The 16,887-nt window shown below is 51.9% G+C and overlaps 1 protein-coding gene across 1 annotated transcript; it reads left to right on the top strand.

Moving 5' to 3' along the window:
• Positions 1-6,607: 6,607 nt before the first annotated feature.
• Positions 6,608-14,661, top strand: LOC149361148 (uncharacterized). Its single transcript, XM_089568007.1, has 3 exons — positions 6,608-8,414; positions 12,702-12,984; positions 13,215-14,661. The coding sequence occupies exons 1-3, from the start codon at positions 6,608-6,610 to the stop codon at positions 14,659-14,661; spliced, it is 3,537 nt and encodes a 1,178-aa protein (XP_089424133.1).
• The last annotated feature ends 2,226 nt before the right edge of the window (positions 14,662-16,887 follow it).

The raw sequence follows: 16,887 nt of genomic DNA, 5'->3' as shown, positions 1-16,887 counted from the left end.
AGAGCGTGAAGTGAAAATGAAGCAGGAATTTTTTCAGCATTCTGCCACTGCAGGTGGAAAATTATTTACCCCCGGCGACGCCCAAAAACCCGGCGTCACTCAAAAAGTGGCTGCATTAGAAAGCTCGCGAATGGTCTGAGTGGTATGACCTCATAAAAGGCGGGAAAATCCTAACTGTTAGCAACTAATATTACTTGTACTTACAACTGCACAAAATTCAAAGGAATAGACTAAAATAAGAATGGAATTGGAATTGAATTGGAATGCAATTGGAATAGGACTGGATTAAAATTGAACTCTAATAGAAATGCAATACAAATGGTACAGAGGTGCACTGCTTTCGCATTAGTCGCTCGTAAGTTCTTTATGCGGCCATAGCAGACAAGGGAAGGGAAATGTGGTACTCGTTGTGACAAATAAAGGAAGCGCATTGTCACCGAAATTGAACACGAAGCGTGTCCGGCTGCGGTGGTAGTCTAGTGCTTTCGCGCTCTGGTCAGCGAAGCTGATCAGTTCGCGCCGCCGCGGGCTCGCATACCAGTCGCGGATATTTAATTGATTTATTTTTAATGGTCCCTTTACCTTGGCACGAATCCAGAAGCATCGGAAACCCACAAACATTTCAAGAGTTTGCTCGGGATTTACCCATCGGAATAGCGCTTCCGCATTAAAAAGAACCACAAGCGGCCGGTGGTATCCGACTCCACTACCTGGGAGTTGCGTGTTCGTGGCTCTACTACATAGTTGTGCAGGCGGGGGAAGTGCCGCAATGAATAATAAAGGAAGAGGCCTGGCCCACATTATGCAAATAAAGGATGTCGGCAGTATAAACGACAGATCCGCTACATTTCTACGTGGAACGTCCTACAGCAGCTGTTTGGATCTGGCGTTTGTTTCACCAAGTCTACAGTTGTTTATTATAGGATGCGGTGACCTGGATACACACTGTGGCGACCACATACCAACGTATGTGTGCGTCGAGTTGTTCGCACATACCACTTTGTACCTTGTCCGATGTACAGACTGGCCTGCCTTTAGGTCATCCGTGAAGACTTCCTGTGTGGACTTCAAGTAAGCACCTCACAAAGAGAGCATAATTAGATCTTCTCTCGTTGCGACCCCGCGGTATGGATGTGCGCCGACGCCGGTATCTTCTATCCAAGTAGAATTCGAGTCGGCACTCAAAAATAAAATACAGAAGAACAAAATCCGCGTATGATCTAGCCCTTTGTCGCCGAGCAAAACGAAAAATTAAACGTCACCTCGACAGGTTCGAGAGGCAGCGATGGAGACAGTTCCATTCATCGCTGGATCCGCGCAAGTCGCTATCGCAAATTTGGAATGTTCTGAGAGCTATGCGTTCATCCCTGCAAGAAAGGCATCATTTCCGTGCCCTAGCCTTTTACCAACGCTGCATTGAAGCAGAGGTGGCGGTAGATTTACGCACAATGATTGTGGGCACGTCCCAGACAACTTCACCCAGTTCGGAGGTTCTTGCACCACCTTCCCAAGACGACCACTACGATTTGCTCTTCACGATGCCTGAATTAGACGCTGTCTAGCCTCGTGTCCACCTTCATCTCCACCTGGTCCTGATGAGGTTTTTAACAATTCACTCCTTCATCTCAGTTTGAATAGCCGATTTGTGCTGCTCAGTTATTACAATAAAACATGGGTTGCAGGTGATGTTCCAGAACACTGAAAGTTCAGTCGCCTGTTTGCTCTTTTGGTGCTTGGAAAGCCCCCATATGAGATTTTCTTATGTCGGCCAGATTCCCTAGCAAAAAGTGCCGGAAAAGTTATAGAGCGCGTGGTGCTGGCGAGGCTTGAGTGGTATCTAGAGAGAAACTCCGTTTATCAGGACAGAATGGCCAGGTTTCGGCGGGAATGGTCTTAAATTGACAGCGTCATCGACCTCGTTCCCACAGTGGAACATAAAAGCCGTCGCAGCAGACGCTTAGTGGCTGTTTTCTTGCAAATAAAGGGGCTTATGACAATGTCCTTTCTTTACGCCATTCTTGATGTACTTGAGTTGGGTGCTTGCGGCTGACTCTACCTGTGGATTCTGAGCTACCTCTGCGACCGCTCAACTTACATGTCTACGCCTCACAGACAGACTGCTCATCAGGTCTACCATAGAATTCCGCACGGAAGACTCCTCAGCCCAACCTTATTCAATGTTGCCTTTATTGGGTGGGTGAGTGAATTAGCAGCTAACGTCCACATCAGCGTATGATGTCAAGAGTTCGTGACTGCAGTCCGGCGAGCAGGAAAACAGCGAGAATGGCTTCTAAACGAAACTCGTTATTGGGCTTACTGCATCCACAATGAACTGAATGATTCGGTAGTGGGGTAGCAACAGGCTAGCTCGGCGGTCGTCGCGCAGAATACCGGCCGCTCTCGGCTGTGCTCTTTTTAAACCTGATAGCGAACTTTCGAGATAGAGCATGGAAAGTTACTACAACATTTTGGAACAACGTAGAATCGGCTCCGCCTGGATGCGATCAATCGAGATAAATCTAAGCGCGTCTTGCATCACAAACAAAGCGATAAAAAAATACGGTTTAGCAAGACGTTTAACTGGGGCTAGTTGGTAAAGATTCATGGTGACAACACAGCGCAAAAAGACGAGGAACCAGAGAAAAAAAGACACAGGACAGGCGCTGTCCTGCGCCTGTCCTGTGTCTTTCTTGCGCCTGTCCTGTGTCTTTCTTTCTCACGCCTGTCGTGCGTCTTTCTTTCTCTGGTTCCTCGTCTTTTTGCGCTGTGTTGTCACCATGAAAGCGATAAAGCGGCGTGCCGGCAGCTTTGAAGAACGAACCAAGGAACATACAAATATTTGCGGCATTACTCCGCTCTCAAAGAAGCATTGATCGGATGCTTTAGAATATAAGGCTACTACAAACAACTAAGAACGGATTGAGTAAAAATATACACTGAGTGTGGAACCACAGCGTCCTTTAGCGCGCATAATATGGCTTTAGACGGACGACATGGCGACCGTCTGGCCGTACGCGGCGTCGCTGGGATGCAGTCATTCGGTCAGGGACGACTGCACAGTCCAGTTCAACTAGCCGACGAAGAACCTTGTAGGGGCCGCAATAGCGACGCAAAAGCTTTTCACTCAATGCACGACAGCGAATGGGCGTCCAAACTTGGACTCGGTCGCCTGGCTTGCATTCCGCGTTCCGTCTTCGTAAGTTGTAGCGTCTGGCGTCGGTCCACGGCGAGTCTTTGATCCGTAATCGGGCAAGTCTTCGAGCTTCTTCTGCGTTTTGAAGGTAGGCGGCGATGTCGACGTTATCTTCGGTAACGTTGAGCGGCATGGTGTCTAGCGCGGTCGTTAACTCCCTGCCATGGACGAGCCTAAAAGGCGTCATCTGGGTGGTCTCCTGCACTGCGGTGTTGTATGCGAAGATAATGTGAGGCAGGATAACGTCCCATGTCTTTTGTTCGGCATCGACATATATGGCGAGCATATCGGCGATTCTTTTGTTAAGGCGCTCAGTGAGTCAGTTGGTCTGCGGATGGTATGGAGTTCTCCTCTGGTGGCTGGTTTGGCTGTAACGCAGGATGGCTTGCGTCAGTCGCGCCGTGAATGATGTTCCTCCGTCCGTGAAGAGCACATCGGGGGGCGCCGTGTGGCAGAAGAATGCACTCCACAAAAATTATGGCGACTTTTGCTGCTCTTACGTTTGGTGTGGCTTTTACCTCGGTCAGGTAATCGGTAGCTATAATGATACACTTATTTCCAGACGCTGGCTTCGGGAAAGGGCCTTGAGTGGGGTTTAATAGGGCTCAGAAATCCTGCTGGTTTGGTTGGAGGCGTCTTTCGTCGCTGACAATGTCGGCAGGTTTTCACATAATGTGCGACATCGGCAGACAGTCGGGGCCAGTAATACTTGTCTTGAATGCGGCGGACGGTGCGAGAAAACCCGAGATGCCCAGCTGTCGGCTAGTCGTGTGAAGCCTGAAGAACTTCGCGCGGACTTACAGGTACAACAAGCAGGTAGGCTGCTTTGTTCGCTGCGAAGTTCTTCTTCACCAGGACATAATTCTGTAAAAAGAACGAAGATAATCCGAGAACAAGGCGGGGGGTGAACAAACCTTGCCTTACAAGTACTCGATGAGGTGTTTTTGGTCTTGGTCCGAGCGTTGCTGCTGTGCAAAAGAGCTAGAGCTGGTGGGTAAAACCTGGTGGGTCCATCGTTGTGCAGAGGCGGTGCATCTACAGGGGTTCCTCCCCCCACCACACAAGGGGCTGATATTACAGGAACCTAGCGACTGGAGGCAACGCCAAACCAACACTTTCCCAAATTTACATAAATACAGCTTAACATTCCGTGTACACTACTAAGCCACATGCCCGTGATGGGACGAGAGACTCACAGCATACCACGCCACATAGAGCTGCAGGAAAGAAAAATCAGACAGCCTACAAACACACTACACGAAGGACCAGTGAGAGGCCACATTGCCCAGCTCTGAACTGACGATCCAGCGTAACCTGGTGTCCAGGCAAGGAAAAGAGCCATGGCCATTACAGTCCTGAAATGAGGACACCTCCCACCGCTGTGGACTTCGTCTTTGTTCTGAATTACCAATAAATGTTTCTGCCTGGGATGCTACAGAAATCCATGGCACCAGTCAGTGCACTGAAGCAACTTGCTCGGACATCAGATTATCAGAATTACGTTCACTGATACACAAACGGATCTGTGCTACCAATGGCGTCGACAGCAGCTGTGGTAATACCCGCTCGCCAGATAACGCTAAAACTCGTTCTAAGACATATTTCAGCATCAACCATTGCTGACCTTGTGGCTCTACGGGAAACGATTCGGCACATCTGAGGGGAACCACCTCAAAAGTGGCGTACATTCGCGGACTGGAAATCAATGCTACAAATTTTAGGAGCTTTTCTGCACCACACCTCCTACCTACCAGTCTCTGTCACTATAGATCGTAGAGCTCCTTCCCTCTGCTCGAGAAAAGTTCTCCCGAATAGGATTTCATTGGATCCCTGGAAAGTGCGGGATCGATGGAAATGAGAGTGCTGACGCTGAAGCCAGGAGCGCTCACAGCAAATGCCTCCGTAAAGTTGTTCTTTTTTCAAGACAGGACACCACTTGCCTTCTGTAGGATTTTATCAAAAGGGCGACGGCGAGATACTGGTGTAATGATCGGAGACCCAGCAAGCGGAGAACGGCGAGCCAGCCAGGCGCCGTTAGGTATGCGGCCAAAGGCGCTGCTGTTTCTCGGCGTCGGCGTACACAAAGGCGTCTAATCCCCTTCGCCGGCGATGGTGAGTGCGGCTCTGGTGCCGGACTGCGCTCCTGGGGACTGGCAGCGGAAACAGGCGAGCCAGACGGACGCCATCAGGCCACTTCGGCCGAAGCGCTGCTGCTCGGGGAAGACAAAAGAGACACTGCGTGGGGCAGCTACTGGCGACGGCGTCGGCGTACACAAAGGCGTCTAATCCCCTTCGCCGGGAAGGCTGAGTGCGGCGCTTCTCACTTCTCCCGGACTGACCGTGGAACGACGGAAGGGACCCAGTGGCGACTACAGCGGGGGCGACGGCGCCGCCAAGTCATTACCCGCGTGCGCCCTGAGGAACCGACAAGCGGAGGGGCGACACGGCTGATTTGTCTCTGAAGAGGTCACCGGTGTGAGCGGTCAGCGCTCGAGTCCCCATCGATCAAGGTCATCACACAGCACCAACGACCTTTGGGCCTGGTCGGCCAGCGGAAAACAAACAGTTCGCGACTGAGAGACGCCAAGTTCCTCCTTGCCCTGTGTGTGTGTGTGTGTGTGTGTGTGTCTGTGCGGTGTGCGGTGCCACGTGGGGAAGGCGGAGCCTAAGAAGACGCTAGCGGCCCATTGGACGCTCAGCCAGAGATCAAATTCCCTAGCTGGTCTGCCTGGGGAATGTGAACTGCATTTAAGCAGCAATCTGCGGTGTGCCAGAGCATCCTCCCCCATTTTCTGACTTCGGTCTACTTGCTGTAAATATGTAAAATAAACCTTCAAGCTTGCTATTCCTCCCGAAGGCTTCTCTCCGTAGTCTGCCTGCTTCGTCCCAATGCGGTGAAGACCCTGGTCCCGATCCCCGGCCACATCAACTGGATGGCAGCGGTGTGATGGTCTGCGCCCGGTCATGACTCTGGTATGGTAAGTGCACGGTCCTTCTCTTGGAGCATTGCCAGGTTTTACAACTTTGGGAATTTGTTAGCCTAGGCAATCGAAGGTTGGTAGAAGAGGCAGCCGGGGCTCCTCTAACCACGTGCAGTAGAGACTTGCCATTGCTGAAATAGTCATGGACTGGAAGAAGCTGCGGAAACCAGACCTGGTTCTTATATGCGGGGAATTGGGCGTTGATTGTGGGTCCATCCGTAGAAAACCGGAATTGATTAAAGCAATTGAGGATTTCGGTGCGGACGCGGACGAGATTGCGGAATGTTGGGAGCTAATTCAGGAGGAATTAGCGAAGACACCGGAAGAAAAGAGGAAACGCGAAGAGCATGAAAGAGAGATTGAGAAAAAACGGCTCGATGAAAAGAAGCGAGAGGATGAACAAAAAATGAAACGCGAAGAACATGAAAGGGAGATGGAAAAAAAACAGCTCGATCTACAGATAGCTCAGGCTGCACAGGCAGAACGCGCTAGGCTAGAGGTGCCAAACACTGTGGCGAGCCAGGCAGCATCAAGTGCAAAAATAAAGGACCTCTTGCTGCCGTACAAACTTGGAGAGGACATAGGGTTCTTTCTCGTGAACTTTGAGCGGCCGTGTGAAAGTTGCGAGTTACCGACCGAGTCTTGGCCGCAGAAACTTCTGACCATTCTTCCATGTGAGGTGGCTCAAGTACTCGCTCGCCTGACAAAAGAAGAGGCGGCAGACTATACTAAAGTAAAGGCAGCACTCCTAAAGAAGCATCGCCTGTCCGCAGAGGCCTTTCGGCGCCGTTTCAGGGAAACCGGAAAACAGCCTAAACAGTCCTTTCCGGATTTTGCATATAACCTTAAGGCAGACCTGAAGGAATGGCTAAAGGGAGAAGAGGCTTTCGGAACTCACGACAAGGTAATAGAGGTGATCTGCCTGGAACAATTTTATGGTTCTTTGGGGGAAGAAATGCGCGTGTGGGTACAGGACAGACCGGGAAATAAAAGCCTAGAACGCGCAGCAGAGCTCGCCGAAGAGTTCTATGCCAGGCGTGAAGCAGAGGGTGCGCGTACCCGTGTAAGCCCCAAAGCGAACAAAAAATTTCCGCGGACCGAGACAGGAGGCGCGGCAAGCCGCAAGTGGGAGCGGGACGAGGGCCACAAAGCAGAAGCGAGTAACCCCCCAAAAGGGGCGCCCGAGAAAGAGAGGAGTAGGGTTTTTGAAGCCAGAAAAAAACCGGTTTGCTACCGATGTCACGAGCCCGGTCACCTCGCCCACGCGTGCAGGAAGGAGAAAATCGTTTTCTCGTTGGTGGAGGCGGGCGATGAGAATATGCGCCTGCTAGAGCCATACCTGAAAGACATGCAGGTTAATGGAAAAGCTTGCCGGGTTCTGAGGGACTCCGCGGCCACAATGGACGTAATCCACCCCACGTACGTGAATGCAGATGACTACACTGGGGAATGTGCATGGATTAAGCAGGTGGCTGAGGAGAGCAGTGCATGCTTGCCGATCGCACGAGCCAGAATAGAGGGCCCGTTTGGCATTCTGGAAACGGAGGCAGCGGTATCGCGGAATCTGCCGGAGAAGTTTCCGTACCTCTTTTCAAATCGGTCGGAGCAGATGCTCCAGGTAGAGGGACGTAGTTTCGGCGATCGAACCGTCCAAGCGCTCACTCGTGCGAAGGCTCGCGAGATTGCAGCTGAAGTAAATCGAAGGAAGAACGAAGGTTCTTCCACGACGGGTCAGGCAGGAGCAAACCCACAAGGCGATGCTTCCGAGACCAGGGGAGAGGTTCGCGCCAGGGACGGATGCGACGCCGAGTGCAAGGAACCAGTATCCGAGACGCAGGGCGACTCAAGGGAGATCGAGTCAAATGTCGTGCAACCACGCCTGGAACCTTTTTTAGATCTAGCAAAAGTCGATAGAGACACGATTGCAGCCGAGCAGGCGGCGGACGTCACACTTCGAGCTTTATCCAGCCAGACAGCTGAAGAAGGTGTGCCAAAGAAAAACATCACTATCCGTAACCGTTCCGGGGTGTTGTACCGACAGTACAAGGACTCAAAGGGGGTCCAGTTTGATCAGATCATTGTGCCACAGAAATACCGCACCGGCGTCCTTAAATTGTGCCATGGGGGTGGTTGGTCCTGGCACCTTGGAGTGAAAAAAACGAATGTTAGGCTTCTACAGGAGTTTTATTGGCCTGGCTGCTTCAGGGATGTCGAGCAGCTGGTAAAGTCCTGCGACACCTGTCAGCGTGTCGGAAAGCCAGGGGATTTAAGGAAGAGTTGGATTCCCTCTCTTGATCTCGTAGAGGGAAATTTAGTTAATGATGATTGTTCTAGGATTCTTGACGTCTTGCAGATTCGTTTTGCTCAATCACATTGCAAGAGGACACTTTAGGAGAGGTTAACTTTTTATAACAATTAAAAGCACAAAGGAAGATACAAGCAAGGAGAAAACATATTTACACTTGACTGGCTCGTACTTCTACGTGACGAAACCAGCCCTCGGTCCTGCCGAAGCAGCTGGTTTTAAAACCAATGCCCCCGCCCTCGGTGGGAGAGTAACCAATCAGGTACTCTACAAGCATCCACCCAATAACCCATTGGGGAAAGGAAAATACACCCAATGAATGATTGGGGAAAGAAGGTAGCCCCTCGCGACCCCGTGCACATACATGTATGTACGTACACTTTCCACTATCACTGCTGCGGATAATTGTACTTTCCCGCTGCGAGTTTCGCGAACACTCGCTTTCCCAACGTCCGGTTGCCGCCAAGTTCGAGGAACGCCATTTCAACTCATCTGTTTCTCGTCGTCGCTCCTCATGCCTGCAGCTAGCGTGACAATATGTCAAAGCATGCCGCTGCAGACATGGTACAAAGAGCCACGCACTGTGGCGCGGGTCAGCCTCGCCGTACACACGTGCACACAGGATGCCGCCTAACGACTGAGTCCATGAGGGGAGTTTGACGTCTCCTGTAATCCCCCGCCATTCGGCGCCTCCGTTCTCCCGCTGGGTTCACTGACCCCTTTCTGTGCGGTTGTGCGGAGGGCCCAAGAAAAGCCCATAATGGGCATTCCACTACGCGACCGGATGCGGCAAACAAACTACAGCACCGCGAACTTCACTCCTCCCAACCAAGAATGTCACACAGACACTTGTTGTCAGTGGGACATTAAAGTTCAGCCACGGTGTCCAACAACAAAAGTACATACGCACGCACACACACGTACGTCCGCTGTCCGGTCAGTCCACCAACACGCACACATGCGCCGGCTGTCCGGTCAGTACACCAGCACGCACACATGCGCGCACACAGCGGATATTTCAACCCGCACACACAAGGCTGGAGACCAATCTGCACATTCCAGAATTCACCATGTCAGATCGTTGCCCCAAACTGGCAGAAATTACTTCTAGCCGCCTACATCTCGAAACAGAACTTGTTTCTTTTGGGCTTTGTCCAGAAGACTGGTCCAAAATTCCGAATTATCCGGGACAACGCCGGTTCCAAAGGCTGCAACCGCTATCAGATTAGTAGAGCGGACTGGCTCCCCGCGGGCTACGAAGATTGCTGCTGGCCTCGCGTCTACATTCTCCACTTCTTTCAATTTTACATTTCGTTCAGGCCTCTCATCGGCTACTTCACATGCAGTTTTGCATCGAGATTCAAGTAGCGCTAGCTCTTCGTACAACTGCCCACCAATGTACGCTTCAAAGAAAATCGTTCCTTCGAGCCTTCTTTTCTCACAATTGACTCCATCAGCTTGCTTGCGCACTTCTGGCAATGCAACACACTGTCTCTCCTCCATACTGATAGCCACGGGGACCGATGCATTATCCCAATCCTGCAGTTCCTTATCAGCTTCGAAAACCATTGCAGTGATCAAACGCGCATTCCTTCCTTCCTCGGCATCAAATGCAGCCTCATCGCTCGTTGTTAGCTCACAATCTGCTGCAAAAACTTTTGCAGCTACCGAATTGGCCTCAAGCTCTACCGGCGTCTCAGATTTGTCTCGAATTTTGAAATGCTCTTCCAATGCAGCTCTCTCATTTTTATCATGTAGCCGCTCTCTTTCTGTCTGCTCTAACAGCGAGTGCGTCTCAAGTGTTACCAACTTCGCTACACCATCAGCTACATCTGCTGTCACTGCGCAGAGTGTAAGCTCCGGCTGGCTAACCGATTCATCTTTGGCAGCCAGCTTACCTTCGCCTGCAAAGGGTGTTCCCGTTATGCGTGCCTGCTCTAGCTCTTCGTCGAGCGTTACAGCTGCGCCAGAGTTTGCGCCAACCTGTTCTTGCTCAATGCTGAACTCCTGTTCACAAACAAAACACTCATGAGCCTCCTCTATCTCGGCTTGCTCTGACAAGCAGCGCTTCAAAGGCGTGACTAACGCCCCTATGCCCTCGGCCATCTCTCCTGGCACGGCACACACGGTTGGGCCCTGCTGCCTAAACGCTGCAGCTTTCACACCTATAGCCATTGGCCCACAGGTCACTCTCAATACGGGAACATGCTGTTCTCGCTTCGATTTCGGACAGTCAATCATTAGATGCCCAAATTCCATGCAGTCAAAACATTGAACTGCTGCAAATAACATCCCGCTATCGGCTTTCGTTCCCTGCCCTACTTTCAACTGCATCTGTGCAAGCTTTGTTTTTTCTTGCTCAATTAGAAGTTTCAACTTCTCAATCTCTAAACGTCGCATCATGCCCTCCTGATCGTACCGTACGGCAGCCATCTCCGTTTTCCGTGCTGTCGTTTACAGCATGAAAACACTACACCGACATGGTGAATTCGGAGAAAGCAAAAAGGTCTCCTACCTTGTCACTAGTTGCTCTCCTCTGCCGCGGTGATCTCGTCGCCCTGAGTGACGACAGCGGGCTCCTCGATGCGATGAGTTGAGCCCCGGCTCGCGCAGCAGCTCGCTGACTTGAACCTCCTGCCTCGTTTGACTCGCTGGTCACCTGGTTCTTCTCTTGAACCTCAACGGGGACGCTTGGTTCCTTCCGCAGCTCACCGATTAGGCACCTCCACGACACGTCGGTCGCCTGGCTCCTTCAGCTCCTCTCCGACTTGAGCCTCCTACGTCCCGTTGACAATGACCAGCAGTCTCTGAAGCTTTCAACGTCGCTCTATGACGCTGACGTTCCTCCTTTAGGACGCACCGCTCTGCAGCTTGTCCACCGACTTGATCCTCCGCCCCTCCATCAGATACCTCGAGCAGAAAGACGTAGCCAATCCTGTCGACTGCGCCAGTTGGATTCCCTCTCTTGATCTCGTAGAGGGAAATTTAGTTAATGATGATTGTTCTAGGATTCTTGACGTCTTGCAGATTCGTTTTGCTCAATCACATTGCAAGAGGACACTTTAGGAGAGGTTAACTTTTTATAACAATTAAAAGCACAAAGGAAGATACAAGCAAGGAGAAAACATATTTACACTTGACTGGCTCGTACTTCTACGTGACGAAACCAGCCCTCGGTCCTGCCGAAGCAGCTGGTTTTAAAACCAATGCCCCCGCCCTCGGTGGGAGAGTAACCAATCAGGTACTCTACAAGCATCCACCCAATAACCCATTGGGGAAAGGAAAATACACCCAATGAATGATTGGGGAAAGAAGGTAGCCCCTCGCGACCCCGTGCACATACATGTATGTACGTACACTTTCCACTATCACTGCTGCGGATAATTGTGCTTTCCCGCTGCGAGCTTCGCGAACACTCGCTTTCCCAACGTGCGGTTGCCGCCAAGTTCGAGGAACGCCATTTCAACTCATCTGTTTCTCGTCGTCGCTCCTCATGCCTGCAGCTAGCGTGACAATATGTCAAAGCATGCCGCTGCAGACATGGTACAAAGAGCCACGCACTGTGGCGCGGGTCAGCCTCGCCGTACACACGTGCACACAGGATGCCGCCTAACGACTGAGTCCATGAGGGGAGTTTGACGTCTCCTGTAATCCCCCGCCATTCGGCGCCTCCGTTCTCCCGCTGGGTTCACTGACCCCTTTCTGTGCGGTTGTGCGGAGGGCCCAAGAAAAGCCCATAATGGGCATTCCACTACGCGACCGGATGCGGCAAACAAACTACAGCACCGCGAACTTCACTGGAAGGCTCCGATGAAACTGGTGCCGGTGATTAGCGAACCCTTCCGTCGTTTGGTGGTGGACATAGTCGGTCCGCTACCGGTGACTCAGTCGGGCTACCGCTACATTCTAACTATAATCTGCCCAGCAACTAAGTTCCCCGAGGCAGTGCCGCTCAAGGAGGTTAACTCGGTCGGTATTGTAGACAGGTTACTGTCAATATTTTCCCGCGTTGGCTTTCCGGCTGAGTTGCAGAGCGATCAGGGAAGCGTCTTCACGAGTGCCTTGACTACTACATTCCTGGAAAAATGCGGGATACGCATAGTTCATAGCTCGGTCAGACAGCCTCAGAGCAACAGCGTCGAAGCATGGCATTCGGTTTTAAAGCGCGTGCTAAGGGCTATGTGCTATGAGCATCGTAAAGACTGGGAAGCTTGCCTGCCAGCAACCATGTTCGCTCTCCGCTCGGTGCCGCATGAGGCCACGGGCTTCAGTCCGGCGGAGCTGGTGTACGGGCGATCACTGAGATCTCCCCTTCGGATGTTAAGAGAGGCATGGGAGGGAGCCGGCGACGATCCTACCGTGGTGGAGTATGTGCTGAGCTTGCTTGATCGGCTTCACTCGTGCCAGGAGGTGGTAGCGAATAACATAAAGTCTGCACAGCAAATAGCAAAGCGGTACTATGACCGCAATGCGCGCCAACGCACGTTTGCTGTGGGTGACAAAGTGTTGATTTTAGCCGCTTCACGGGCGAACAAGCTCGCAGTTCAGTGGGAAGGGCCTGCCGAAGTAGTTGACAAGCTCTCTGACGTTAACTATATGGTTAGGATGGCAGGCCGGAGGAAGGAAACGAGGGTTTATCACTCGAATCTCATGAAACCCTACAGGGAAAGCGAAGCCATTGTACACCTTACTCTTAATCTACCAGAAGAAGTGGAGACAGAATTTGTGTTTCCAGGGGCGAGTCCGAATCACACCCGTTCAAAAACCTGCTCGAGAAGATTCATGCCGAGGAAAGCGTGAGTGCCGAAAAACGGGATGACCTGGGGAAACTACTGTCCGAGTTCCAGGCTGTTTTTTCGGATCAACCAGGGAGAACGGATTTGATAGAACACGACATTGAACTAATATCAGACCAAACCATTCGCTCTAGGCCATATCGAGTCTCGCCGCAGCAGAAGGAAATTTTATCTTCTGAAATAAAACGGATGCTGGAGCTGAGGGTTATAGTTCCGTCAGAGAGTGAATATACGTCTCCCCTCGTGCTAGTGCAGGTACCTGGCAAAGACCCGAGACCTTGCATTAATTACCGCCGGCTAAATGCTATAACCCGCGACCAGCTGTACCCAATTCCTAATTTGGAGGAAAGAGTAAAGACTGTTGGCCGGGCCGCCTATGTGTCGACCCTTGACTTAACGCGGGGATACTGGCAAGTGCCCCTGACAGAAAGAGCGAGCCGTTACGCGGCGTTTATCTCGCCCATGGCTACCTTCCGACCGCTTGTGATGAGCTTTGGGCTAAAAAACGCCCCCTTTTGCTTTTCCCGGTTAATGGATCGTGTCTTCAGGGGGACGGAAGACTTTGCGCTTCCTTACCTCGACGACATAGCAGTTTTCTCGCACAGCTGGGATGATAATTTGCGTCATTTGCGGGAAGTATTGACCCGGGTGCAAAAGGCCGACCTCACAGTCAGGGCGGAGAAGTGCCAGATTGCAAAAGCTGAGGTAGAATACTTAGGGCATGCAATCGGAGGGGGAACCCGAAGGCCGCTGGATACAAAGGTGCAAGCAATCCAGGAGTACCGCCGACCTGTGACTAAGACCGATATACGGGCCTTCTTAGGTCTAACCGGTTATTATCAGAACTATATCCCCAACTATTCGGAAATCGCCAGTCCATTGACGGACAGTCTAAGAAAGGCCGAGCCGGTTCGGGTGATTTGGGACGATGCTAAGGAAAGCTCTTTCAGGGCCCTAAAGGCAGCATTAATAGGGCAGCCTGTGCTGAGAGCCCCCGCGTATGACCGCCCCTTCATCCTTCAGTGCGATGCTAGCGACAGGGGCATGGGAGCAGTGTTAAGCCAGCACGACGAGCTCGGAGCAGAACATCCGGTTTTGTATGTGAGCCGAAAGTTGACCACAAGGGAGCAGGCTTACAGCGCGTCTGAGAAAGAATGTGCCTGTTTAGTATGGGCCACCCAGAGGCTAAGGTGCTACTTGGCAGGTTCAAGGTTCACTATAGAAACTGATCACTGTCCGTTAACGTGGCTTAGAAATATGTCACCAAAGAATGGGAGACTTTTGCGCTGGAGCCTAGCGCTTCAAGAGCACAACTTTGAGATCCGCTACCGGAAGAAACGGGAAAACGGGAATGCCGACGGTCTCAGTCGTAGCTTTCCTTTATAATCACAAAAAATGCTCCCGTTCAAATTGTTTTTTTTTTGCTTCTGCGTACGTACCTCATTGCTTTAAACAAGGTCTGGTTTCTCACCAAACTTCAGATGCATGTCTTTTGCTAAAAGAAAAGGAAAAGGAGGAACCAGTTCGGGTTCACCAGACTTCCGGGCGTGTGCTCTTAGCGAGGGTTAAGTCACCCAAAATTTGCAGCCATGTTGCTCAGTATTAAAAACCTTGCGGTGTTCTGGGGCTGGCCGCGTCCTGCCTTGCAGGAGGTGGGCGCTGAGCTCAGATCTGATCACCAATGCTCCGTTTCGAGGACCACTGCAAGATGTGCAGGGCTTCCTGGCCGACCTGTCGAGCAGAAGGACTGGACGCTGACGTACATTCGTGGTGCACCGATCAGCTGCAACCACTTCGTGACGTCTTCTTGGCGGCGGACGGACTGTAATGATCGGAGACCCAGCAAGCGGAGAACGGCGAGCCAGCCAGGCGCCGTTAGCTATGCGGCCAAAGGCGCTACTGTTTCTCGGCGTCGGCGTACACAAAGGCGTCTAAGCCCCTTCGCCGGCGATGGTGAGTGCGGCTCTGGTGCCGGACTGCGCTCCTGGGGACTGGCAGCGGAAACAGGCGAGCCAGACGGACGCCATCAGGCCACTTCGGCCGAAGCGCTGCTGCTCGGGGAAGACAAAAGAGACACTGCGTGGGGCAGCTACTGGCGACGGCGTCGGCGTACACAAAGGCGTCTAATCCCCTTCGCCGGGAAGGCTGAGTGCGGCGCTTTTCCCGGACTGACCGCGGAACGACGGAAGGGACCCAGTGGCGACTACAGCGGGGGCGACGGCGCCGCCAAGTCATTACCCGCGTGCGCCCTGAGGAACCGACAAGCGGAGGGGCGACACGGCTGATTTGTCTCTGAAGAGGTCACCGGTGTGAGCGGTCAGCGCTCGAGTCCCCATCGATCAAGGTCATCACACAGCACCAACGACCTTTGGGCCTGGTCGGCCAGCGGAAAACAAACAGTTCGCGACTGAGAGACGCCAAGTTCCTCCTTGCCCTGTGTGTGTGTGTGTGTGTGTCTGTGCGGTGTGCGGTGCCACGTGGGGAAGGCGGAGCCTAAGAAGACGCTAGCGGCCCATTGGACGCTCAGCCAGAGATCAGATTCCCTAGCTGGTCTGCCTGGGGAATGTGAACTGCATTTAAGCAGCAATCTGCGGTGTGCCAGAGCATCCTCCCCCATTTTCTGACTTTGGTCTACTTGCTGTAAATATGTAAAATAAACCTTCAAGCTTGCTATTCCTCCCGAAGGCTTCCCTTCGTAGTCTGCTGCTTCGTCCTAATGCGGTGAAGACCCTGGTCCCGATCCCCGTACACATCATTGGGCCCATCCAGACGCTCGGCAAGTCCGCCTTAAGAAACTTCACCGGGCAAGTAAATTTTGGGTGCCGCGCGGAATTACACTGCCTCATGCATGATTGATACAAAGACTTCGTTTAGACGTCGCTTTCGCGGACACCCCGGACTCTTCCACGTGTGGGAAACCGAGATTGCAGAGAGACTGGTGCGTCCAGCATTTGCGCGCGAAAAACTAACGTTGCCCGCTTCCTTGCAGCGTTCAGATAGCAGGCCACTCTCGGAGGCCTTACAGCAAAGCGCGTGGCCGCAGAGTTGGAAAGCAGTCCAGGCAAAGCGGGCGTTTCAAATTTTTTGACCGACATCGGCTTCGATTCGCCGTTGTGATGCCATGAAGTGTGTCTTCTCAGCATATCATCGTTCATCACGACAAAGCATATGCTGCAGTCCTGAAGCCTTACAACATTCTCTGCAGCGAAGGAGATTAAGAGGGAATAAACCGTGCTTCAGAAATTTCCTGGAGCTAAGACGTTTTATACCAAATCTAAAGCACGAGCGCTGTGTACTGCCTTGCATGATATCCCTGGTCAAAAACACGAGCAGCACTCAAGGATAACACGGACCATTTGTCTTGTACAATACTGCAAGCCGTAAAGGCCCAAGCAGTAGTCGGATAGCATATATATGTTAAAAAGGGCTTTAAAAAGAAAGAAAAATCAAAGGTCTTGAAAAGAAAAGAAAAATCAAAGTTTGGTTTATGGGGTTTAACGTCCCAAATCGACTAAGGCTATGAGAGACGCCGTAGTGGAGGCCTCCGGAAATTTCGACCACCTGGGGTTCTTTAACGTGCACTGACATCGCAAAGTACACGGGCCTCGAATT

This window comes from Amblyomma mixtum, chromosome 2 (assembly GCF_055824585.1).
Source record: "Amblyomma mixtum isolate Tamu chromosome 2, ASM5582458v1, whole genome shotgun sequence".
Lineage (NCBI taxonomy): Eukaryota > Metazoa > Arthropoda > Arachnida > Ixodida > Ixodidae > Amblyomma > Amblyomma mixtum.
Note: the sequence above shows the minus strand (reverse complement) of the source record. Positions and strands in the feature narration are given on the sequence as shown.